The sequence below is a fragment of the Bufo bufo genome, chromosome 3 (assembly GCF_905171765.1).
Source record: "Bufo bufo chromosome 3, aBufBuf1.1, whole genome shotgun sequence".
NCBI lineage: Eukaryota > Metazoa > Chordata > Amphibia > Anura > Bufonidae > Bufo > Bufo bufo.
In genome coordinates this window covers 446,263,075-446,290,606 of record NC_053391.1, presented here as the reverse complement: position 1 = coordinate 446,290,606, position 27,532 = coordinate 446,263,075, and the positions used below count along the sequence as shown (strand labels likewise).

General features: G+C 41.0%; 1 protein-coding gene across 1 annotated transcript in view; it reads left to right on the top strand.

Annotated features, from left to right (window-relative positions):
- The window catches only part of LOC120995702 (cytochrome b-245 heavy chain), a 78,285-nt gene extending 59,532 nt beyond the window's left edge, over nt 1–18,753 (top strand). Inside the window, exons 8-13 of the mRNA XM_040425076.1 lie at nt 3,369–3,461; nt 5,201–5,454; nt 7,794–7,956; nt 11,686–11,832; nt 16,882–17,006; nt 18,097–18,753. Coding sequence (XP_040281010.1) covers nt 3,369–3,461; nt 5,201–5,454; nt 7,794–7,956; nt 11,686–11,832; nt 16,882–17,006; nt 18,097–18,223 — 909 coding nt within the window. The 3' untranslated portion in view covers nt 18,224–18,753. The remainder of the gene's footprint in view (nt 1–3,368; nt 3,462–5,200; nt 5,455–7,793; nt 7,957–11,685; nt 11,833–16,881; nt 17,007–18,096) is intronic.
- Nucleotides 18,754–27,532: the final 8,779 nt, after the last annotated feature.

Genomic DNA, 27,532 nt, shown 5'->3' with positions numbered 1-27,532 from the left:
GAAAAGGTACCATCATTGGACAGCATTGATTGGTTAGGGATGTGGATTGATCCTTCATAAATAAACTAAACATGTATTTATTTGGGACAATTATATATATATATATATATATATATACAGTACAGACCAAAAGTTTGGACACACCTTCTCATTCAAAGAGTTTTCTTTATTTTCATGACTATGAAAATTGTAGATTCACACTGAAGGCATCAAAACTATGAATTAACACATGTGGAATTATATACATAACAAACAAGTGTGAAACAACTGAAAATATGTCATATTCTAGGTTCTTCAAAGTAGCCACCTTTTGCTTTGATTACTGCTTTGCACACTCTTGGCATTCTCTTGATGAGCTTCAAGAGGTAGTCCCCTGAAATGGTTTTCACTTCACAGGTGTGCCCTGTCAGGTTTAATAAGTGGGATTTCTTGCCTTATAAATGGGGTTGGGACCATCAGTTGCGTTGAGGAGAAGTCAGGTGGATACACAGCTGATAGTCCTACTGAATAGACTGTTAGAATTTGTATTATGGCAAGAAAAAAGCAGCTAAGTAAAGAAAAACGAGTGGCCATCATTACTTTAAGAAATGAAGGTCAGTCAGTCAGCCAAAAAATTGGGAAAACTTTGAAAGTAAGGGCTATTTGACCATGAAGGAGAGTGATGGGTTGCTGCGCCAGATGACCTGGCCTCCACAGTCACCGGACCTGAATTCAATCGAGATGGTTTGGGGTGAGCTGGACCGCAGAGTGAAGGCAAAAGGGCCAACAAGTGCTAAGCATCTCTGGGAACTCCTTCAAGACTGTTGGAAGACTATTTTAGGGGACTACCTCTTGAAGCTCATCAAGAGAATGCCAAGAGTGTGCAAAGCAGTAATAAAAGCAAAAGGTGGCTACTTTGAAGAACCTAGAATATGACATATTTTCAGCTGTTTCACACTTGTTTGTTTATATATAATTCCACATGTGTTAATTCATAGTTTTGATGCCTTTATAATCATGAAAATAAAGAAAACTCTTTGAATGAGAAGGTGTGTCCAAACTTTTGGTCTGTACTGTATATATATATACTAGCAGAAGGACCTGGCTTCACACGGGTATTTTTCATCTATTTAATTTAATGTTTGTGTGTGTCATAACAGTGACCTCTACAGTCCCTCACCCCTTAACACTGATCCCCCCACAGTGCCCCACCACCTTAAAATGGGACCTCCACATTTGTAGCGCAACATTTTGTTGCACTAATGTCGCGCAACAATTTTTATAATGGCAGTCTATGGTGTCGCACTGCAACATGCAACATGCTGCGACGCAACAGTCGCAGAAAAATCCATCTCGGAAGGACTTTCTGCGGCTGCTGCATCGCAGTCGCAGCATGTTGCAGTGCGACACCATAGACTGCCATTATAAAAAATTGTTGCGCGACATTAGTGCAACAAAATGTCACGCGACAAATGTCGTCGTGTAGACGTAGCCTAAGGCGCACTGTTATGGGGGATCTGTGGATGACAGTGTTATGGGGGGGATCTGTGGATGACACACACTGTTATGGGGGATCTGTGGATGACGCTGTTATGGGCATCTGTGGATGACACTGTTATGGGGATCTGTGGATGACACTGTTATGGGGGATTTGTGGATGACACTGTTATGAAGGGGATCTGTGGATTACACTTATGGGGGATCTGTGTATGGCACTGTTATGGAGGGGATCTGTGTATGACACTGTTATGGAGGTGATCTGTGGATGACACTGTTATGGGGGATCTGTGGATGACACTGTTATGGGGGATCTGTGGATGGCACTGTTATGGAGGGGATCTGTGGATGACACTGTTATGGGGGATGTGTGGATGACACTGTTATGGGGTATCTGTGGATGACACTCAACCACTCTCAAACCTAACTGGTCAAACTTGTTAAATGGCTCCCAAACACAACATGCACAATAACACCCCCACCCCCTCCAACACTTAATTAACCCCCACCGTCCCGGTCACAGTCGCACCCTCTGCGACCATGATCATTACGCCCCTGCTAATATCCTATCCTGTATGATACTGCCTGCTGAGCTTTGTATCTAATCATGTTATGTGTGATACTGTCTGCTGAGCTGTGTATCTAATCCTATCATGTGTGATACTGTCTGCTGAGCTATGTATCTAATCCAACCCTGTGTGATACTGTCTGCTGAACTGTGTATCTAATTCTATCCTGTGTGATACTGTCTGCTGAGCTGTGTATCTAATCCTATCCTGTGTGATACTGTCTGCTGAGCTGTGTATCTAATCCTATCCTGTATGATACTGTCTGCTGAGCTTTGTATATAATCTTATGTTGTGTGATATTGTCTGCTGAGCTGTGTATCTAATCCTATTCTGTATGATACTGTATACTGAGCTGTGTATCAAATCTTATGTTGTGTGATATTGTCTGCTGAGCTGTGTATCTAATCCTATCCTGTGTGCTAAATTGTGTATCTAATCCTATCCTGTGTGCTAAATTGTGTATCTAATCCTATCCTATGAGATACTGTCTGCTGTGTATCTAAGTCTATTGTGTGATACTGTCTGCTGAGCTGTGTAGCAGTCACAGCATGTCACATGTCACAGTGCAACACCATAGACTATCATTATAAAAATTGTCGTGCAACACGTCAGACAGACAGAAACAAATTTTTATATATATATAAGAGATATTATATATAAGCAATACATATACATTGGCAGTCACTATTTGTATCGCCCAAATAATCCAGATCTTCCAGTTTCCAAGGTGCTCATTGGTAAACTAGCAGATAACTAGACACAGCAGCAGAAGAAAAATGTACTGTGACACTTACCAGTCCATAAAATATATTTCCTTTATTTCATCATTTAAAGAATTACAGCATAGTGAGGTGGATACAAATAAAGCTTCTTCCTGGTTCCTCACCAAGGGAGGTGGGGGTTGGTCCAGATTCTCTTCAGCCTGGCAGATCAAGGGGAGTGTCCTTTCTGAGGGAGGGTGTCCTTTCCCGTCGGTGTGTCCTTTCTGCTGCACCTCTCTCCTTGTAGCTGACACAGCTTCAAACTGTAGATACAGCGGGTGGTAGTTGATGGACTGAACTGAGCATGCGTCACCACCTCAGTAGGTGGACATGCACATTACTGTACAGATTAAACACAGTTATAATGAAGTAAAAAGAATTTCTCACAACGGGATCATTTTTCTAATAGAATGTAAATGACAATGTAACTAGTTTTCCATGCTAAATCATATTAAAATAACATTCAATGGTGGGACAACCCCTTTAAATAATATATATACTGTGTTGCTTTTTTTAAACTTTAGATAAGTATATTCTAATATTGTATTTTCTTCTCAAACAGACCTGGCTGTGGGTTGTAGCACCTATGGCTCTATATCTCATTGAAAGGCTCATACGATTTTGGAGATCCCAGCAAAAAGTTGTGATCACAAAGGTAGTTCCACTTGCATACTGTATGTGGATGTTTATGTAGCAGAAGACAACAACACTACAGAATCTATCTAATCTATTAATCTATCTATCTATCTATCTATCTAATCTATCTATCGCACTCCAGGGTGCCAGGTGCAAATTCCTTGTAGGATTCCAGACAAACGCAATCCACAAATAGCATAGAAAAAAGGTACTTCTAGTGAAAAAAGTGCTTGACAAAGGCTCCATTGAGATGAGCTGAAACGTTGCATTGGGCTGAATAAAAGATGCACTTTTTTCACTAGAAGTACCTTTTTTTCTTTGCTATTTGTGGATTGCGTTTGTCTGGAATCCTACAAGGAATTTGCAGCTGGCACCCTGGAGTGCGATAGATAGATAGATTAGATAGATAGATAGATAGATAGATAGATAGACTATCTATCTATCTATCTATCTATCTATCTATCGGTCTATGTCATGTGTATATATCTTATATCAGTCTATATAATATCTATTACCTATCTATATATCTATTATCTATCTAATATCTGCCCATCTGTTACCTATCTACCGTACATACAGTACAGACCAAAAGTTTGGACACACCTTCTCATTCAAAGAGATTTCTTTATTTTTATGACTATGAAGGCATCAAAACTATGAATTAACACATGTGGAATTATATACATAACAAACAAGTGTGAAACAACTGAAAATATGTCATATTCTAGGTTCTTCAAAGTAGCCACCTTTTGCTTTGATTACTGCTTTGCACACTCTTGGCATTCTCTTGATGAGCTTCAAGAGGTAGTCCCCTGAAATGGTTTTCACTTCACAGGTGTGCCCTGTCAGGTTTAATAAGTGGGATTTCTTGCCTTATAAATGGGGTTGGGACCATCAGTTGCGTTGAGGAGAAGTCAGGTGGATACACAGCTGATAGTCCTACTGAATAGACTGTTAGAATTTGTATTATGGCAAGAAAAAAGCAGCTAAGTAAAGAAAAACGAGTAGCCATCATTACTTTAAGAAATTAAGGTCAGTCAGCCAGCCGAAAAATTGGGAAAACTTTGAAAGTAAGGGCTATTTGACCATGAAGGAGAGTGATGGGGTGCTGCACCAGATGACCTGGCCTCCACAGTCACCGGACCTGAACCCAATCGAGATGGTTTGGGGTGAGCTGGACCGCAGAGTAAAGGCAAAAGGGCCAACAAGTGCTAAGCATCTCTGGGAACTCCTTCAAGACTGTTGGAAGACCATTTCAGGGGACTACCTCTTGAAGCTCATCAAGAGAACGCCAAGAGTGTGCAAAGCAGTAATCAAAGCAAAAGGTGGCTACTTTGAAGAACCTAGAATATGACATATGTTCAGTTGTTTCACACTTGTTTGTTATGTATATAATTCCACATGTGTTAATTCATAGTTTTGATGCCTTCATAGTCATGAAAATAAAGAAAACTCTTTGAATGAGAAGGTGTGTCCAAACTTTTGGTCTGTACTGTATATCTATCAGCTATTTATTATCTATCTATTACCTATCTATAGATCTATTATCTATCTATCTATCTATCTTTCTTTCACTATCTATTACTATCTCTCTATCTATCTATTTATCACTATTTATTTCATATCTATCTATCTATCTATCTATCTATCTATCTATCTATCTATCTATCTATCTATCTATCTAGCTTCTTGACACTATATTCCATAGTTTGAAATAATGAAAAACTCAGTTACCATCTTGATTTCTTCTACCATCAGGTTGTTAACCATCCTTTCAAAACATTCGAGCTGCAAATGAAGATGAAAGGTTTCAAAATGGAAGTTGGACAGTATATCTTTGTCCAATGCCCCGCAGTATCTAGCTTAGAGTGGCATCCATTCACCTTAACTTCTGCCCCTGAGGAAGACTTCTTTAGCATTCACATTCGTATAGTTGGGGATTGGACAGAGGATTTAGCTAAAGTTTGTGGCTGTGATAAGACAGAATTTCAGGATGCATGGAAATTACCTAAGTAAGTATACATTAGATATTTAATCATTTATGCTGCATTGTAACCACCAATCATAACAAAAATCCTATATCTACATGTATTAAGGGACTATACACCATATATTCCTCCCTATACCCCTCACACAAGCACCGTCGAGAAAAGGGAAAGGAGACTCTGCCAGACCTCTCTGGCAACACTTATCTTCTTTGAGAACAAAGGATCGGGCATGGTGCAATCAAACATGCCTGATCCTTCTTCACGGGATAGTCTGGAAACCTCATAGATTTTAGGTAAATGAAATAATTGTGGCTGCCTGCAGCTACCACCGGTACATGGTATCCTGGTTGTATGATGATCACACAGCTGCTTGGCTTGTTACAGAACACATCTCCAATAACTGTACTGTTACATACAGGCCCCTTCATTCCTCTTGTTTTAGGCTACTTTCACACTTGCGGCAGAGAGATCCGGCAAGCAGTTCCGTCGCCGGAACTGCCTGCCGGATCAGGCAAAATGTATGCTAACCGATGGCATTAGTAAGACTGATCAGGATCCTGATCAGTCTTAAAAATGCCTGATCAGTCGAAAAAATGCATTGAAATGCCGGATCCGTCTTTCCGGTGTCATCCGGCAAAAACGGATCCGGCATTTATTTTTTCACCTTTTTTTCAGTCTGCGCATGCGCATACCGGAAGGACGGATCCGGCATTCCGGTATTCTGAATGCCGGATCCGGCACTAATACATTCCTATGGGAAAAAATGCCTGATCCAGCATTCAGGCAAGTCTTCAGTTTTTTTAGCCGGAGATAAAACCGTAGCATGCTACGGTTTTCTCTTTTGCCTGATCAGTCAAAACGACTGAACTGAAGACATACTGATGCAAACTGAACGGATTACTCTCCATTCAGAATGCATGGGGACATACCTGATCAGTTCTTTTCCGGTATAGAGCCCCTGTGACAGAACTCTATGCCGGAAAAGAACAACGCAAGTGTGAAAGTAGCCTTAATCATTGATTTGTTTGTTACTATGTAATGTATGATGTTGTTTGTACATAGTGACCTCTGATTGTAAAGTGCTGTGCAATATGTTGGTGCTGTATTGCTTATTTTTTGCCCTATAACATGCACCTGGGTTTTAGAGGAGGAAAACCTCAGAGACCTCAGATCAGACCCCCAGATCTCAGATCCACCCCCCAGTCAGGGTTAAATTTTTTCCCAGACTGCATATCAGACCCCTACTCAGATCTACAGTGTTGGTGAGACCCCAATCAGATCCCCTAGTGATTCTTAGATCTCAGATCAGACCCCAGCGTGTCTCATACCGAATATCAGATCCCCAAACAGACCCCCAGTGTTGATGAGACCCCCCAATCAGACCCCCAGTGATTCTCAGACCTCACATCAGACACCGTGTGTCCCAGATCTCAAATCAGACCCCCAATCAGACCGCCAGTGTTGATGAGACCCCCAATCAGACCCCCAGTGATTCTCAGACCTCACATCAGACCCCTAGTGCTTCTAAGACCACCCTCCAGTGATTCTCAGACCTCCAATCAGACCCCAGTGTTTACCTGGCCTCATATCAGACCCCCAGTGTTGATGAGACCCCCAATCAGACCCCCAGTGATTCTCAGACCTCACATCAGACCCCTAGTGCTTCTAAGACCCCCCCCCCCCCCAGTGATTCTTAGACCTCCAATCAGGCCCCAGTGTTTACCTGGCCTCATATCAGACCCCCAGTGTTGATGAAACCCCCAATCAGACCGCCAGTGTTGATGAGACCCCCAATCAGACCCCCAGTGATTCTCAGACCTCACATCAGACCCCTAGTGCTTCTAAGACCCCCCCTACAGTGATTCTTAGACCTCCAATCAGACCCCAGTGTTTACCTGACCTCATATCAGACCCCCAATCAGACCCCCAGTGATTCTCAGACCTCACATCAGACCCCTAGTGTTTTTCAGACCCCCGCCCCCCCCAATGATTCTCAGACCTCCATTCAGACCCCAATCTTTCTCAACCCTCATATCAGACCCCCAGTGTTGATGAGACCCCCAATCAGACCCCCAGTGTGTCTCAGACCTCAGGTCAGATCCCCAGTGTTGATGAGAAGTGCCCTATAAGATGCAGTGACATTTTCCCTCTGCTTTTGGGGGAAAATGCATTTTATATATTAACACACTGTGTAACCTGTGTGCCCATTGCATAATCATGACAGCTTTTTATCCTTTGGATACAACCAATGAAAGTTGCTATTGAATAACTGAAGGTAGAGGAATGGATTCAGAAAGTGTATTACACAATTGCATAACTGTCCTGAAGTAATAATGGGTTCTCTTGTGTTCTATCTCCATCAGAATTTCAGTAGATGGGCCTTTTGGAACAGCGAGTGAGGATGTTTTTAGCTATGAAGTGGCTATGTTGGTTGGAGCAGGCATTGGAGTCACTCCATTTGCTTCTGTCCTAAAATCTGTCTGGTACAAGTATTGCAATAATGTTTCAACCTTAAGGCTAAAAAAGGTATGTACCTCTAGTCCCTCTGTAGGGCTAACAGATAGGGTGCTCTGAAAAAGTGATCTCTTTTTGCATGTTTGTCGCACTTTATTGTTTCACATAGTTACAGTTTTAACTGATCATTTCAATATTCAAAGGAAAAAAGTTATCCAACAGCATGTGAAAAATTGCCCCCTTAGTTATGAGGTTGGTGATTTAAAGGGGTATTCCAGTTGTTTAAAGTTATCCTCTATCCACAGGATAGGGGATAACTATTAGATAGGTCGACGTCCTACCTCTGTGAGCTCCATCGATCACGAGAAAGAGGGCCCCGTACCCCCATGTAGGGCATGCGTGCGGAGACTCCAATAATTTCTATGGGAATTCCGTAGATAGCTGAGCGGATATGGGATAACATGGATATGAGATAACTTGAAACAACCTGATTACCCCTTTAACAATTTTTTTTTTTCATCAATACATTTTTATTGGTTTATAATACATTTAAATATTACATTACTTTCTTCTTATGTGATAAATAAATCAATAGATCAATAAACAAAACAAAACTAAACTATTATAACTTATTGACGTATGGAGGCTTGATTACTGCCAGTCCTTTAACATGGGTAAGGTTGTTGCCTTACATTTTTGACAGAACTGTAAACAAGAAAGAGAAAACCGTGCGGCTATGTGTGGCCTTACCCTTAGGCCCCTTTCACACGGGCGAGTTTTCCGCGCGCGTGCAATGCGGGAGGTGAGCGCTTTGCACCCACACTGAATCCGGACCCATTCACTTCAATGGGGCTGTTCAGATGAGCGATGATTTTCACGCATCACTTGTGCGTTGCATGAAAATCGCAGCATGTTCTATATTCTGCGTTTTTCACACAAGGCAGGCCCCATAGAAATGAATGGGGATGCGTGAAAATCGCAAGCATCCGCAAGCAAGTGCGATGTGGTGCGATTTTCATGCATGGTTGCTAGGAGATGATAGGGATGAGCAACCCCAATAAAGTCAATTTACTGTATTATTTTTCTATTATAACATGGTTATAAGGGAAAATAATAGAATTCTTAATACAGAATGCTTACTCAAATGTGGATTGAGGAGTTTAAAAAAATAACTAAAAATAACTCACCTCATCCTGTTGTTCGCGCAGCCGGCATCGTCTTCTTTCTTCTTCTTTTAGAACCTGCAAAAGGACCTTTGATGACGTAATGGAATCTTCTATCTTCATTCAGCTGAACCTGCGCTGACGTTACCGACCACGTGGTGAGCGCAATTACATCATCAAAAGTCCTTTTGCAGGTCCTGAAAGAAGACATGCCGGCTGCGCGAACAAGAGGATGAGGTGAGTTAATTATTATTATTTTTTTAACCCCTCAATCCACATTTTAGCATTTTCTGTATTAATAATGCTATTATTTTACCTTATAACCATATAACGTTTTATTAAATTTTTTGTGGGAGGTGAAGCGACCAAAAAAAAGAGAATAAGCCATTTTGACTTTTTTTTCTATTTTGCTGTATAGGATAAATATTTTTATATTTTAATAGTACGGGTGTTTTCACACACGGCAGTGCCCATGATGTTTTTTTTTTTTATTGTTTATATATTTTGATTTGGGGGAAAGTGGTGATTTGAATTTTTATATTTAAAAAAAAAATAATTAAATATTTTTAATAACTTTTTTTTTACACTTCCATAGGGAACTATAACAAGCAATCATCAGATTCTATTCTCATAGATTCCAATGCATTAGCGTTGGAGCCCATGAGGATTTTACTATTTTTCTATGGAGCCCTGAAACTAATGTGCAGCAGCCTAATATCTCTCAGCAATACAGAGGCTGCTGCACACAGACTTTCTGCGCTCTCAGATGCCATGGTCACATTTGACCACTGCATCTGAGGGGTTAAAAGTATGCGAACAATGTTATCAACGATCACATACATTAGTTCCGGGGTGGCACCTGGCAGCTATGGGGGCGCCACGCTCATAAGCGGGTGCCATCTTTAAAGTCCTGACCAGTGCTGTACACGTATGTCGCTGGTCAGGAGGGGGTTAACCCCCTAAATTAATCTCTGATTCTTGTTCCTACTCTACTGGGATGTGTGGAAAGGGGTCAATTAAATGGGTTATTCCATGAGTAATGTAAAAATTTAAATCAGGCATCATATAGTACATGTCAATCTCTTTCTAACAAAGCTAGAACCAGCCCTGTACCTCACATAGGTCCAGAGATCTCCCCAATCATTGCTCCAATCTGCTAGATTTTTCTTTTGAAGCTGGCAGCTCAGGGGGCATGCATTTTCTCAGGGGTTGTTTCCTTTTTGCTGCAGTTGGTGGCAGTTGAAGGATGCAACTGAGCATGTGCTTCCCCCTTGGACAGAGAATTTAGAAAAAGGGCACACAGCAGGTGGTGCTATACAGATAGATTTTGGTGAATAACTCAGTGGCTATACCTAATTTTTAATAACTTTTTTTAGGTCACCTGCAGTTTTTGTGGCTTTTTTAGTAGCTTTTTATTGTACATGGCTGTATGAACTGAGTTTTTTCTGGCTTTTTTCCTATAGTGAAAGAGGTAAAAATGCAAAAAAAGGCAAAGAGTTACAACATGCTATTTTTTTTGTGTTTTTTTTTTTAAATGGCAGAAAGACCAAAAATGGCAACTAATTAACAAAACTGCCAAAAAACACAATGGTCAAAAATTGTTGCAAAAAATGCAACAGTGCAGAAAAACATCAGGAATTTCTGCATAGATCAAGATAGATCTCTCTAAGTGATGGTCTTTTCTCTTTAGCCCTGTAATGACTACTATGTCTTTTTTATTGTGGCCATTAACAGGTTTTTACAGCACTCCAGAATAAGGCTTGCTTGGATGCACTGTAAAAAAAAAAAAAAAGTTAAAAGAAATGATAATAAAGAAGTTCCTAATAAAATATACAAAGCACTAAACTTTCACAGGTCAATGTAATTTTTTTTATTTTTTATTCATTCACAGTAAATGCCCAATAATTCCTAAAAGCAATAAACAAGGGTATATAAAAATGTAAAAAAAAATAATAAAAAGTAAAAAATAATATTGACAGAGTGTGAATAAAGCATGTCTATCCATTAATGGATATAAATATTGATCAACGCGTCATCCAAATTTTACTTCACATCTGATGTCTTTTTTTTTTTATATTGTGGTCATTATTCTTCATTCTCCATCAGAAATGTTCTTGCTAAAAGCACTGTCTGTCATGTCATCACTCTATTCATCTCCATGTCTGTACCATGAATGACACTATTAGGAAAGCTGGGAACATTTATAACAGCTGAAAATGTCCCCTTCTGTGTTACGGCTGGTCCTAATTGGTAGCACCATGACTCAGAGCGTTACATTGTATGAAGGCAATTCACTGCACTTTCCTGTCCATTAGTGGTCTTGTATTAATATTTAGTGGCATGGCAAAATACACTAGGATGTGCTGCATATTATTACTGAGAGGCACTGGAGCTCTTCAATAATTTATGCCTGGGGCGAATACAAGCAGAACATAACAATGCAGAATTTATAGAAATGGTATTCATAATAGGACAGCAGAGTATTTGTATGGGGCATTGCTGCAGTGAAAAATCCTCAGTAAAGTTCTATATACTTTTATCTTACAGTTTATCCTGTTGCTCAGCTTTTGAACTTTCAACCTGTTTGTGTTAAAACGGAGGAATATTTCTATCTTGTTGATTTCTCCTCATTTTTCAGATATATTTGTACTGGCTGTGCCGCGACACGCAAGCATTTGAGTGGTTTGCAGATTTACTACAATCATTGGAGAATCAAATGCAAGAACGGAATAATGCAGATTTCCTCAGCTACAACATCTATTTGACTGGATGGGATGAAACTCAGGCAAGAAACTTACTTCCTCAGCATGTTTCATTATATATATATATATATATATATATATATATATATATATACACTCACCTAAAGAATTATTAGGAACACCTGTTCTATTTCTCATTAATGCAATTATCTAGTCAACCAATCACATGGCAGTTGCTTCAATGCATTTAGGGGTGTGGTCCTGGTCAAGACAATCTCCTGAACTCCAAACTGAATGTCAGAATAGGAAAGAAAGGTGATTTAAGCAATTTTGAGCGTGGCATGGTTGTTGGTGCCAGACGGGCCGGTCTGAGTATTTCACAATCTGCTCAGTTACTGGGATTTTCACGCACAACCATTTCTAGGGTTTACAAAGAATGGTGTGAATAGGGAAAAACATCCAGTATGCGGCAGTCCTGTGGGCGAAAATGCCTTGTGGATGCTAGAGGTCAGAGGAGAATGGGCCGACTGATTCAAGCTGATAGAAGAGCAACGTTGACTGAAATAACCACTCGTTACAACCGAGGTATGCAGCAAAGCATTTGTGAAGCCACAACACGCACAACCTTGAGGCGGATGGGCTACAACAGCAGAAGACCCCACCGGGTACCACTCATCTCCACTACAAATAGGAAAAAGAGGCTACAATTTGCACAAGCTCACCAAAATTGGACTGTTGAAGACTGGAAAAATGTTGCCTGGTCTGATGAGTCTCGATTTCTGTTGAGACATTCAAATGGTAGAGTCCGAATTTGGCGTAAACAGAATAAGAACATGTATCTATCATGCCTTGTTACCACTGTGCAGGCTGGTGGTGGTGGTGTAATGGTGTGGGGGATGTTTTCTGGGCACACTTTAGGCCCCTTAGTGCCAATTGGGCATCGTTTAAATGCCACGGGCTACCTGAGCATTGTTTCTGACCATGTCCATCCCTTCATGACCACCATGTACCCATCCTCTGATGGCTACTTCCAGCAGGATAATGCACCATGTCACAAAGCTCGAATCATTTCAAATTGGTTTCTTGAACATGACAATGAGTTCACTGTACTAAAATGGCCCCCACAGTCACCAGATCTCAACCCAATAAAGCATCTTTGGGATTCGGTGGAACGGGAGCTTCGTGCCCTGGATGTGCATCCCTCAAATCTCCATCAACTGCAAGATGCTATCCTATCAATATGGGCCAACATTTCTAAAGAATGCTATCAGCACCTTGTGGAATCAATGCCACGTAGAATTAAGGCAGTTCTGAAGGCAAAAGGGGGTCCAACACCGTATTAGTATGGTGTTCCTAATAATTCTTTAGGTGAGTGTGTGTATATATATATATATATATATATACAGGGGCAGATTGAGAACTTAAAGTAGCCCTGGAAAAAAACCTAAAAGTGGCCCCATGTTGTAGGTGGGTCCAAATTGACAGAAGACGGGCCAAAACAAGTAGGCGGGGACAACAGAAGTAGGCAGGACCCTCAATACCATAGTTCAGCACAGAATACTGACCCAGCAGAACCAAATACCACAGCACAGCACAAAATACTGCCACCCCAGCCACAGTATTCAACTGTATCACGGTCATGAGGATGGTAATACAGTTGAGTTCAAGAGGACACCTGCACCCGTTGAGCATCATATCATTATGTACCTGGCCTGCAGCCATCAAGAGGGCTTGAGTGGCCTCCTGGGCATCAGCCAATCCGCTCCTGTGTGTATATACAGTAACATAGTACATAACATAGTACATAAGGCCGAAAAAAGGCATTTGTCCATCCAGTTTGGCCTGTCATCCTGCAAGTTGATCCAGAGGAAGGCAAAAAAACCCTGTGAGGTAGAAGCCAATTTTCCTCACTTTAGGGGAATAAAAAATTCCTTCCCGACTCCAATCAGGCAATCAGAATATCTCCCTGGATCAATGACCCCTCTCTAGTAGCTATATCCTGTAATATTATTACACTCCAGAAATACATCCAGGCCCCTCTTGAATTCCTTTATTGTACTCACCATCACCACCTCCTCAGGCAGAGAGTTCCATAGTCTCACTGCTCTTACCGTAAAGAATCCTTTTCTATGTTTGTGTACAAACCTTCTTTCCTCCTAACGCAGAGGATGTCCCCTCGTCACAGTCACAGTCCTGGGGATAAATAGATGATGGGATAGATCTCTATACTGACCCCTGATATATTTATACATAGTAATTAGATCTCCCCTCAGTCGTCTTTTTTCTAACGTGAATAACCCTAATTTTGATAATCTTTCAGGGTACTGTAGTTGCCCCATTCCAGTTATTACTTTAGTTGCCCTCCTCTGGACCCTCTCCAGCTCTGCTATGTCTGCCTTGTTCACTGGAGCCCAGAACTGTACACAGTACTCCATGTGTGGTCTGAGTAGATATAAAAAGTCTACACATCCCTGTTAAAATGTCAGGTTTCTGTGATGTAAAAAAAATGAGACAAAGATAAATCATTTCAGAACTTTTTCCACCTTTAATGTGACCTATAAACTGTACAACTCAATTGAAAAACAAACTGAAATCTTTTAGGTAGAGGGAAGAAAAAATATAAAAATAAAATAATATGGTTGCATAAGTGTGCACATCCTTAAACTAATACTAAGTTGAAGCACCTTTTGATTTTTTTTTACAGCACTCTTCCGGTGAAGCCATTTCTTTGTTGATTTGGATGTATGCTTGGGGTTGTTGTCATGCTGAAAGATGAATTTCCTCTTCATGTTCAGCTTTCTAGCAGAAGCCTGAAGGTTTTGTGCCAATATTGACTGGTATTTGGAACTGTTCAGAATTCCCTCTAGCTTAACTAAGGCCCCAGTTCCAGCTGAAGAAAAACAGCCCCTTGGCATGATGCTGCCACCACCACCATGCTTCACTGTGGGTATGGTGTTCTTTTGGTGATGTGCAGTGTTGTTTTTGCGCCAAACATATCTTTTGGAATTATGGCCAAAAAGTTCAACCTTGGTTTCATCAGACCATAACACCTTTTCCCACATGCTTTTGGGAGACTTCAGATGTGTTTTTGCAAAATGTAGCATGGCTTGGATGTTTTTTTTTCGTAAGAAAAGGCTTTCGTCTTGCCACTCTACTCCATAGCCCAGACATATGAAGAATACGGGAGACTGTTGTCACATGTACCACACAGCCAGTACTTGCCAGATATTCCGGTAGCCTCCCAGACCAGTTTCCTTCTTGTTTTTTCATCAATTTCGGAGGGACGTCCAGTTCTTGGTAATGTCACTGTTGTGCCATATTTTCTCCACTTGATGATGACTGTCTTCACTGTGTTCCATGGTATATCTAATGCCTTGGAAATTCTTTTGTACCCTTCTCCTGACTGATACCTTTTAACAATGAGATCCCTCTGATGCTTTGGAAGCTCTCTGTGGACCATGGCTTTTGCTGTGGGATGCAACTAAGAAAATTTCAGGAAAGACCAACTAGAGCAGCTGAACTTTATTTGGGGTTAATCAGAGGCACTTTAAATGATGGCAGGTGTATGCTGAACAATTCTGAACACAGCTAAATCCCCAGTTATAAGAGGGTGTGCACACTTATGAAACCACATTAATTTTTTATTATTTTTTTTCTTCCCTCCACCTAAAAGATTTCAGTTTGTTTTTCAATTAAGTGGTACAGTTTATAGGTCACATTAAAGGTGGAAAAAGTTCTGAAATGATTTATCTTTGTCTCATTTTTCTACATCACAGAAACCTGACATTTTAACAGGGGTGTGTAGACTTTTATATCCACTATATATATATATATATATATATATATATACAGTGGATATAAAAGTCTACACATATATAGATAGATAGATATATACACTTTTCTAGTACTTAGGAACAGAACTTTGGGGGCCATTTATTAAGACTTTCATTTTAGGAGCCAGACCCCTAAATTGCCAGTGGTTCCACCGAAGTTATGAAGAGACGCCGGCCTCTTCATAACTTCGGCAGATCCACCGCCGCTTCTGAATGTAAGACAGCTTCCTAGCTGTCTTACATTTAGACCTTTATCAATGTCCCTGTCCACGCCATGCCCACTTTTTTAGACCTGAGCGGGGAAAAGTCACATTTAGGTGCAATTAACCGTTGTGCCACAATCTGCACCTTAAATACACCTAATATAGGCATATTTCAGCTTCATAAATTACTCCTTTTGTTTCTAAAATTAGAATGGAAAAACTGGACCCTATTATTATTTCCTGTTTCATAATAAGACATTCGGCCAAACTTTTCAGTATGAGATCTACTTTTTGTAGAGCCCGAGTTAAGAAATCTACTTGAGACATGGGACAGGCACATTTGAAGTGTGGAGGACACTGCCACAATTTTTTTTGAATGCCTCAGCATTTTTAGCTGCCCCAGCATCCTCATAAAATGATACGGGGCACAGTTGGCTCTTTATGACACTTGTTTCTCAGCTATGCCTTCTTGTACATGGCTGTGCTGTTCCTCCCCCTGCCCTGTGCTAGAGTGCCAATTAGTAAAGATGAGTGAATCATTTCAGTTCAAATAGAATTTGACCTGCATTTTCCAAAAATGTCGCTGAGTACAGTCCTTGGAAGAGAAAGTCTTGAAAGAGTAGGAGTCCTAAGAGACCCCAGAATGCTATCCACAACTTATTAGGGTAATTGGGGCACTTTCCATTTTGGCCAAAGGTATTCAGACCTGAATCAAATAGGCTAACTTATTTGGCTGATTCAAATCCCAATCAAATTTCAGAAAATTCGATTATTGCTATATATTAGCTGTCAGGGGATATTTGAAACTTAAACCAGCTAATAGCATTGGTCAATAAAATAAGTCCCTATATAATCCACCAAAGAGAAAATGGTGGTGACAGGCACCTTGGACCACAAAATCTTCTGTGTTGAAGTAAAATCATCTGAATCTACTGCACCTTGCCATGTGGTCTACCAGTAGATTGTGTTTCAAATGATATGTGGACTGAAGATGTATTTCCACTGTTATGGCAAACCATTTGAATATGCCATAACATTCTGACCCATACACTCACCGCTAGAATTTTTTGTGTTAAATTTACTTGTGTTTTAACAGGCCACAGCTTTCTCCTTGCACCATGACCAAGAGAAGGATGTGATCACTGGTCTGAAACAGAAGACCTTGTATGGAAGACCAAACTGGGAAAATGAATTTAAGACTATTGCAGGAGCACATGCAAGGTAGGTTATAGGTTTATACCAGCTATGTCAAATTCAAGGGCAAGATGTTACACGTAAAGAGATTGTCCACATGCTATTATTAGTTTCACATGTCCTGAGAACAACACATGCATACAGCTAGTAAACCATCAGTGCCAATGTCTGATGGTTTATTATGTCTAATTCATGTTTATAACAAGATCTTTTTAACTGCTTATGGTATGGCTGCTGATGGAGGGCCATGTGACCAGTCACATCCATCAGTGGCCTCCATGAAGTTGTTGTATGCTGCAATGGACTGCACATGCACTAGTTTACCTTTTCATCTGTCGTGTGAATGAATGGAGGCCGTTGTATGGGAATGGTCCCATGACCCTCCATCAGGAACTATTTTCGGACCATAGTGCTAGCAAGCATGTAAGAGGACCTGTTAATAAACATGAATTAGGCATATTTAACCATCTGACATGGGCACCAATGGTTTAATACCACCTATTACTAGCTGCATCTAGTGGCTGGGGCAGCTAGTAATATATAGCTGGTGCAACTAATCTATAGGATTAGAAAAACTCGGATGCTTTTTTATTTCAACTCAGCTTCTTTAAACTTAATGGTGCTGAGCTTCATTACCACACACATCTTAAAGAGGTTCTCCAGGATTTTATATTGATGGCCTATGTTCAGTTTTGACACCCTGCACTACCGTCAATCAGCTGTTCATGAGTAGTTTGGGTGCTGGAAATAGGTGCTCCATCCATTGTGTAGTGAATGCAGAGCAGCTGTTGCTGAAATGAATGGAAGCAGCTCTGCAGTAACCACTACACCAACCACTACAGAATAGACAGGGCTGTGTAGTTTCAGGTACCTGAGTCTGCCACCAGAGCTAGGAACAGCTGATCAGGAGTGATGTGGGGTGTTGGACCATGCTGATCTAATACTGATGACCTATCCTGAGGATAGGCCATCAGTCTAAAAATCCTGGAAAACCCCTTTAATCCATTCCAGTTAAGTCATACTGTATACACAGTTCATAATGAATAAAACTGCATAGGAGAAGCAAATTGCTTTGGTTCATTCACACATTTAGAATTTTTTTTCCTGTCCTTCTAAGCTCAAGAGTTGGTGTTTTCCTGTGTGGACCGGAAAGCCTTGCAGAGACCCTCAGCAAACTGAGCATTGCCAACTCCAGTGTGGATCCTAGAGGGGTGAACTTTATTTTCAACAAAGAAAACTTCTAGTTCAGCAAAAGTGTTTCATGTGATACATTACACATACATTATACATCTATTTGGTTTTGATTTCACAAACCTAAGGATTTTAATCTTTGTGCTTCAATGACTAAGAAAAATTGCAGCAAAACATACAACATGACCACAATTTGTGGACATAGCCCTAAAGGCAGAGGCGTAGCTAAAGGCTCATGTGCCCTTGTGTGAGAGTTCAGCTTGGGCCCCCTTCATTCAGTGCTTTGTGGCCAGGGGCAGGGAAGCACATAGCCTTGCTGCCTCAGGCAAAAATTTAAACAGTAACCCCCCCCATACCAAATTTTTGACCTTACCCCTTTCCTCCAGCCAGAGGTGTAACTTGACCAGTATGCACTTTCTATAATACTGATTTTTTCTTATGCGGAACAAGGGTCTTTAGGCCCCCTCAGGCTCCTGGGCCCGGTAGCGACTGCTACCTCTGCACCTCCTATAGCTACACCACTGCTTAAAGGGAATCTGTCAGCAGGTTTGTACCTATGAATTAAAGTGGCTGACCTGCTGCATGTGCGCTTGGCAGCTGAAGGCATCTGTGTTGGTTCCATGTTCATATATGCCCGCATTGCTGAGACAAAATGTTTAATTACTTGCAAATGAGCCTCTAGGAGCAATGGGGGCGTTGCCATTACACCTAGAGACTCTGCTCTCTCTGCAACTGCCGCACCCTCTCCACTTTGATTGACAGGACCAGGCAGTTTAAATGTCATCACGCCTGGCCCTGTCAATCAAAGTGCAGATGGCGCAGCAGTTGCAGAGAGAGCAGAGTCTCTAGGTCTAACGCCCCCATTGCTCAAAGAGTCTCATTTGCATATATTAAAACTTCATTTTTCTCAGCAGTGGATGCACATATGAACATGGGACCAACACAGATGTCCTCAGCTGCCAAGTTCACATGTAACAGGTTGGCCAGTTTCATAGGTACAAACCTGCTGACAGATGCCCTTTAAGGTTCTCTGCCCCAAGACCTGTTAGGCAGCTGTCCCTTCACCTTCTGCTGTGTGGTAATATGGCTGTCAGAATGACCCCACTGCATGAATAAGAAACCATTTTAGTGGGTCAATGAGCTCTATACTGGTTTTTACATACATAACTCAAGCTCCTTCAGGTTGATCTGCAGCGGATCTGCTGGTATTCCACAGCAGCAAAATCCACACCAAAGGGTGAAAATTATTGCAGCTACGCTGGGAGTTTACCACTGGTTTACCAAAGAGTGGCTGACATCAGCTATATAAATTGACATAGTGCAGGTCAAGTTATGTGAGGATTTTGCTAAGGATATTTTCCGCAGTATGAATGAGATTTTTTTTAACCCTGAGAATTTGCTGCTCGCAATTTGTTTACTCTACATGTGGCCCTACCCTTACTGTGGCTTTTCTAGAATACTTTGCAGCACATGCATGTACAATATTAGAAAAATGATTGTAGAATAGTTCATTTTACTACTAATTTGCTTCCTATGATGAATATCTGTTTGGCGGCCAAGGTTATTTTATGAAACAGGTTTCTAAAAATGTAAATTGACGTCAATATGATGAAAGGTATTGTTCTGCAATGAATGCATTTACAGTTCATATTTTATAAAAATTGTTATCTTTCTTCCTCAGATTTTATTTTTTATGAAGTCTATTGACTAAGTCTGAAAAACTATGACATAAAATAAAGGCCTTTTTAAAATGTTGCATGTATGTTCTCTCTTTGCTTTTAACACATTACATTTCTTTCATATTCTTTGAGTCAACAGAGCGCAGAATTTTTACACCGAGACTTGAATTTTGCAGGAATAATAGTTTTTTTTGTCATTAATTGCCCCAGTTCTGTATTATTGTAGCAGTGTACAAGCATTTTTGCTTTCCATATTCCTAATCCTTGTACATTATGATAACTCACAAGGTTTACAGTCCCATGAAAACACACAGATAACACATATGCATTTCCTTAGTCATATAGTATTTGCAGGGCAAAGAAGTATCAGTAGTTAGTAAATGGTAAGACTGGCCAACCAGAGGATCTGCTAGCGGTCAGAGGGTCTGGCATGATAATGTGGCTAACTAATTGCAAGGAAAGTATAGTTTTTTTTGGAAAAAAGAGGCCTAAATGGGAGGAAATGCTCAAAAACCCCAAACACTGTAGCGTGTTTATAACTGGGGAGCAATTCCTCCGCATGTGATCCGTTGCTAACAGCAATCCCCAGCAAAAATGCATACAATGGAGGATGTCGGCAGCGGACCACATGCACCACAAGGGCATCGTAGGCAAGATGGGATAATGTGTGGATGCAAATATAAAAATACATAAATCACTGCGAAAGGTGCACCACAATGATATTCAACTAACAACACTGACTAACCCCTCAAGATGATGTTAAGAACTAAGACTTTAGTCAAAGTATTCCTGTCAGGAACACATCGGAGCACCACCATCAAGGTATCTCAGGGTGGCATGGGTTCCTACCACTAGACTACCTACGGTGATTTATGGTTGTTGCAAAAGACAAAAAAACAAAAACAAAACTGTTAATCCATATTTCTGATATGAGATGTATGCACTTACCTCAGCACAGTAGACAGGAAAATGGAAGAAAGGTATGTACTTGTTCTGGACAGAATTTTCCATTTGACACTACAACCCAAGAATTATTTGACGTCTTACAAAAAGGTGGCATGCAGCTAAATGGAGAAGAATATGGTAATTCATATAAGGATGCGTATTTATTAACATTTTAATTGTTTCTCTACATTTTGTCATAACATTACTATTCTAAGTAGTATATTATGGAAATAATGATAACTGGGCTTACACCAATATAATTAACCAGCAAGTGGACCTGCCTGCTAATACTTACTAGTACTTTAAACTACATGTATAGAAAGCAATGTTTGTAAAGAACCTGTAATGTTCTTCTCCAGTCTGTGCCTATAATATTCTCTAAGGATGCCATAAACATGGGCATACCTAACGTGGAGGCAGACCGCGCAGCTGCTATGGGCATTTGGAGAGAGAGGGCCTAGTCCTGGTTAGTCTCATCCCCGTGCAGGACTCCAGAGGATACAATTGTTATGTATGCCTGATTTTGCAATGTACATCAACTGCTCTTATGGAGCTAGCTAGATATTAGGTACCAGTGCCTGATGGCAGTCATACCCAGCCAACTTATATTTTTGTAACTTAATAGAAGGCAATGTATAGGTTTTTAATAAGTGGTCGGCCATTCTTAGTCATGTCTCCAAAAGGCAGAAGTCCTGAATAACTGATTGGGCCTAGCAACATCCTTTCTAATTTTTAAGTGATATGTCCTGAGAAACTTGTGAAATATAAATGCTTTCTACTATAATGATTGCTATATCTGTATACTATACTTGTGTCAGAATATCAACCCAACAGGTAAATAGCTAGTACCATTCCTACTTGCACTGTCATACACCATGTCCCACCTACTATATTCCTTAATTGCTCTAAGTGGCAAGTTCACTTATAGTAAGGTCTGAATTACATTAAAAGATCAGGCAGACGATTGTTGGGAGGGAAGTGTTCCTTCCCAACAATCGCCTGCTTGTTAGTGGAGGAGACAGCTGCTATTACATGCAGCGATCTCCTCCACAGTATGGGGAGGAGCGATCTCTAATGCCATCGCTTGTGCCCATACTGACTGGTTGTTTACTGGCAGAAGATTGTGATTAAACAGCACGATCTTCCACCGACAAACGATGATTTTTAAGGATGCTTAAAAATCCTGATTGCCCAATGAATGAGCGCTTACTTGTTCATCGGGTAATCAGCGGCAGTATTACACTGCCAGATCACCGCTAACAATCTGCCAGTGTAATACAGCCCTAAGATTCTTTATAAATGTTATGAACATCTTTGAGAAAAACTAAAAGTACTGGTAACAAAGGCAGTGCATGAACACAAAGACACTGTCACGCTTCGGTATGGGAGGGAAACACCACACCGAGCAATAGGAGGGAAGGGGGGAACAGTGAATCACGCCTGAGAACTAGGGGAAGGAAAATGGACACCTCTTAGTGAAAACCCTAACCAAAATCCTGACTGACTACCAGTATGAACAGACCCCAAAGGTAGGTGAGTTCATATGCAGGAATACCTAGAGTCCTATCAAGCCCTATAGGAACCTGGTACTAATGGCAGGGACGAGACTCCTTCAGGCCTAATACAAACAATAGGGAAATGCAACACACAGAACCCAAACAAAATACAAAAGGGAAAGGAAAGACTTAAAGGGGTTGGCCACTCTTTAAATACTCTCCACTACAGTGTGGCAGGCAGGGAAAAAATGAAATCCCTAATATACCTCATTAAACACACCTGCCTGCTTCTCTTTCAGTTATAAGCCACGCCCCCTTAGTCCTGCTCTACCTTGCAGCTGAGTTCGTCCATGGCTGCACAGGACATGTAGGTGCTTGAGAGGAAGCTCGTCCATGCGCATGTGCAGTCTGCTCCTGTCAGTGGTCGGCTCCCTGCTGCCCGCTCCAACTGTGACAGGAATCAGCTGCTTGTTCCCTCTCTACAAACAGCTGATTCCTGTCAGAAGCTGGCTGTGATAAAAATCTTCAGGGTCCCTACTGCAGTAGCTACTTAGTCAATGCCCCCCCGCACTGTCACCACACAGCTGACCCGCTAAGCCACACCCACTGGTTCCGTTAGGCCACGCCCCCTGCAACCAACAGGGAAAGCAGGACATCTAGCCAGGAACTATGATTTTGTGTGTGTGTATATATATATATAAATATATATATATATATATGCCTTTACCTTGGAAATGCTGCCTGCTTTTTGGAATATATATATATATATATATATATACATACATATATAATTAGTAGAAAAGACCGGCACTCGCTTGTGCTCAGCTCATAGCCTGAGAGAAGAAAAAACCTCTCAGGCTATGAGCTGAGCGCTGCGATTGGCCAGTGCTACAGCATGGGAGAAAGAGACGCCGGCAGGTTCTCCTGGGTGGATCCTAACATGTGAAGATACCGGAGGCTATACCGGGAGAACGGAGCGGCGCCCAGGGATAACAGTAAGTGCAGGGAGATCCCTGGGCGCCGCTCTCCATGTCTGTATAGTTAGTTTAGATTTTTTAATCTAGTGAAAGGTCCTCTTTAAGCCTGCGGACAAAGGGGGAGCCTTGGTGGTTCGAGACAAAACTTACTATGTTTCAGAAATCTTGTCTCAATTAAGTGATATAGATACATATCAGATCTTGCAGAATGACCCTGTATATCGGATTAAAGAAATGATTCAAACTGTCGTTAACACTGCCATAGAGGAGGGGGTCATTGATGCCACACTGGGCGGCTTTTTGGTTAATCAACATCCCATCACTCCGGTTTTCTATACGTTACTAAAAATCCATAAGTCCATTACTAACCCGCCTGGCCGTCCCATTGTGGCATCGACTGACTCAATCCTCTCCCCTTTGGCAGTTTTTCTTGAGAAGATTTTTACACCATTTACTAAATTGTCTCCCTCGTATTTACGTGATACTGAGCATTTTTTACAGGAAATTAAATCCTTTAATTCAGATAAAGATGACATACTTTTTACCTTTGATGTATGTAATTTATATACATCCATATCACACGACAAAGGTTTGAAAGCGATTCATACACTTCTAGCATCGAGTCACTATAAAAATGCAGAACGGGAATTTTTCCTGACGTTATTGAGGATTGTTCTTGAACAAAATTACTTTTTATTTCAGGATTCTTTTTATCAGCAGCGGCGTGGGACCGCGATGGGATCAAACGTCGCACCGCCATACGCAAATTGCTATATGGCGCAATTTGAGACAGAATTTGTCTACACTAATGATTTTTACAAAAAACACACCAAAATTTGGCGTCGTTTTATCGACGACATTTTTTGTGTGTGGCGTGGCGACGTTCGATCCCTTCAACAATTTACACTGCACCTCAATTCCGTCTGGCCTGAATTAAAGTTCACTCTGCATTTTGACATACATAGAATTTCATTCCTGGACACGTGGGTAATTAAGGGTGACATGGGTGTGATATACACGGACCTATTCACAAAAAAGCACTGATAGGAATAGTTTGCTTACTTATACTAGTAACCACCCAGCAGCCACAAAAAAATCTCTCCCCTATTCCCAGTTCCAAAGGGTTAAACGTATAGTGGGCGATACCGAGTTATGCAAGGTCAGACTAGATGAGATTACTCAGAAATTTAGGGAGAGAGGTTATCCTGAACATTTATTACAGGAACAAAGAGTTGAGGAAACACAGCAGGATAAATCCCTGAAACAATCACGGATTCCACTTGTAGTTAAGTATCATCCATGGACTGAGAGATTGAGAGGGATAATAAACAAACACTGGCATGTGGTATCAAAATCTTACCCTCAAGTGTTGGAATTTAGACAACCACCCATGATGTGCTTTAAAAGAGCTAACAACATATGTGACAGGATAGTGCGGGCAGATATTGGCACCAATAGAAATGGACCTATACAGAGAGTATTGGCTACCCCTAAAATGGGAACTTTTCCCTGTCTAAATTGTGTACATTGTTCCAGTGTAATCAGGGGTACACATTTCACACACCCACAATCGGGTGAACGTATACCTATCAAAGGCTTTTTTACATGCGATAGCCGTTTCGTTGTGTACATTTTGAAGTGCCCTTGTGGTCTATTGTACGTGGGGGAAACTTCCACAAGGATGAAAGATAGATTAAGCAATCACAAATCTACCATTAGAAAGCAAAATGTATTATTTCCCGTAGCATTTCACTTCCACGAACATAGACACACAGTGGCACAGTTACGTTATCAGATTATTGAAAGTGTACCCCTCCCACGGCGAGGTGGAGATAGAAATAAATTACTGCTTAAAAGGGAGGCTTACTGGATACACCGATTACAAACGATTGACCCCTGCGGACTCAATCGTGATTACAACGTACAAAGCTTCCTTTGATAGATTACCTTACTAAAAAACACTAAAAATATAACCCTTTTTTTGATAAAAATTCCCCAAAATTTTTTTGTTTTTGTTTTTTTTGAAAATACTTTTTTTTTTTTGGAAAATAAAAAATTATTTTTCTTATTTTTTTATAGCGGACCTAAGGAAAAGGAGAACACAATAAGGAAGGAAATACTAATATAGATTGATTTATTGAATCCAAAGAAATGCTACAACAAAGCTTGTCTTCATTTTGTTCACGTTTTGATTTAACACTGATTGGCGGGAGTGGTTCTCTGTGTGATGTCATTTCCCTGTGTTTTGGCGGTCTATTTAAACATGACATTTTCTTGTATGATGATAAGTCTGATGAAGGTGCAGTAGCACCGAAACGCGTCACTTATTCTCTGTATATGTGACTGACTAATAAATACAAGATTGATCTACAGCGAGTGCCGGTCTTTTCTGCAATATTTCAGGGGACGCCATCCCACAGACACGCGCACCGCGACTTCAAACAAGCAGTGCCGACCTGTGATCATTATATATGTATATATGTGTATGTATCTATATGTATGTGTGTGTATGAATTTATGTCTAAGTATGTGTACATATAAATATATATATATATGAATATACATACACATATGTATATATACATATTTATATACATATATTTACACACATGTGTGTGTGTGTATACATTGCAATGCATGGGCGCCGACAGTATGTCCACTGTCTGCAGACATGAACCCATTCATTTAAATGGGGTCTGCAATCTGCATCCGACAGTACTTTTTCGCAGTGCGGAGGCATGGGCAGAAAACCCATGGATGCACTCCATAGGTTTCTGATCTGTGCTTCCATTCCAGACTACATCGTATCTTTCGGATTTCAGACCCATCACTTGAGACGGTGCGCACACGGCTGGTGTCTGTATATTGCAGACCCCTGTTCGCTGACCACAATACAGGTGCAGGCAGGCTATGGTCATGTGCATGAGGCCTAAAGCCATACCTCCTTCCAATATCCGGCAGGACAGTCCCGGATTTCAGTGGTGGTCCTGGTACGGGGGAGGTATGTCGAAAATGGATCAGTTTTGCCCTAATGCATTCTGAATGGAAAAGGATCCACTCAGAATGCATCAGTTTGCCTCCGATCAGTCACCATTCCGCTTTGGAGGCGGACACCAAAACGCTGCCTGCAGCGTTTTGGTGTCCGCCTGATGAAACTGAGCCAAACGGATCCGTCCTGGCACACAATGTAAGTCAATGAGGACGGATCCGTTTTCTCTGCCACAATAGAAAACTGATCCGTCCCCCATTAACTTTCAATGGTGTTCAAGATGGATCCGTTATGGTTATAGAAGACCAAATACAAATGGATCCGTTTATGACGGATGCATGCGGTTATATTATGGTAACAGAACCGTTTTTGCAGATCCATGACGGATCCGCAAAAAACACAAGTGTGAAAGTAGCCTTGGGCACGTAGTGTCCCTCTTCCTTCTATTCTAAAGTTGGGAGGTATGCTAAAGCACTGATGAAATGACACCTAATGTGCTGTTGTCACTATGGCATCACAAGTAGGCAGAGATGTCATGTGACTGCTCCCCTGGAGATGCTTGCTGTGATGCATGCTGGGATTTTTACTTTCACTTTGAAGCTGCTCTGCCCACACAGCGTCTCATTAATGGGAGCATGCTATGCCGAATGCAGTAGAAAAATGATATATATACAGTATATCTGTCATGATACAAATTCCTCTTAGCTTTAGTTATTGTCTGGGGCACTTTATTTGTTTTTATACTTATGGTGGCCAACCCTTTTAACTTCAAAGGAGCAATGGAAGCACCAGGAACTCAGCCGAGATCCAACCACAATCTATCCAAAGGTCCAAACAGAAGCTATAAACCGCACAGCATTGTGGGAGAAGCAACTATAAATAGAGAAGGTTAAATGACCCTAATAGCCACACCTGGGGAAAGAAGGTGTGACAAACACCGGAAACAACACAGACGTCATTTGATCCAAACGGAAAACATGTCAGATCAAACCACGTGTTGCCAGTCTCACCGATCTCCTGCCACCTGTCGCGGGAACGTCCGTGACAAACACTTACACTCCATTCTTTAATGTCAGTAGTTATGTAATAAATATTTCCTCTTTATGCAACCTCTTGCATTTCCTTGTACGGTTTACAGTTTACAAGTCATGTGTCTGAAATAATGTTTGCTTGTGGTTAACATGTCTTTCACTTCCTCAGTCCTACATTGCTGCATATACTGTAGATATTCCTACATAAATTTTGCCATTTTTATTATACTACCCATAACATGTCA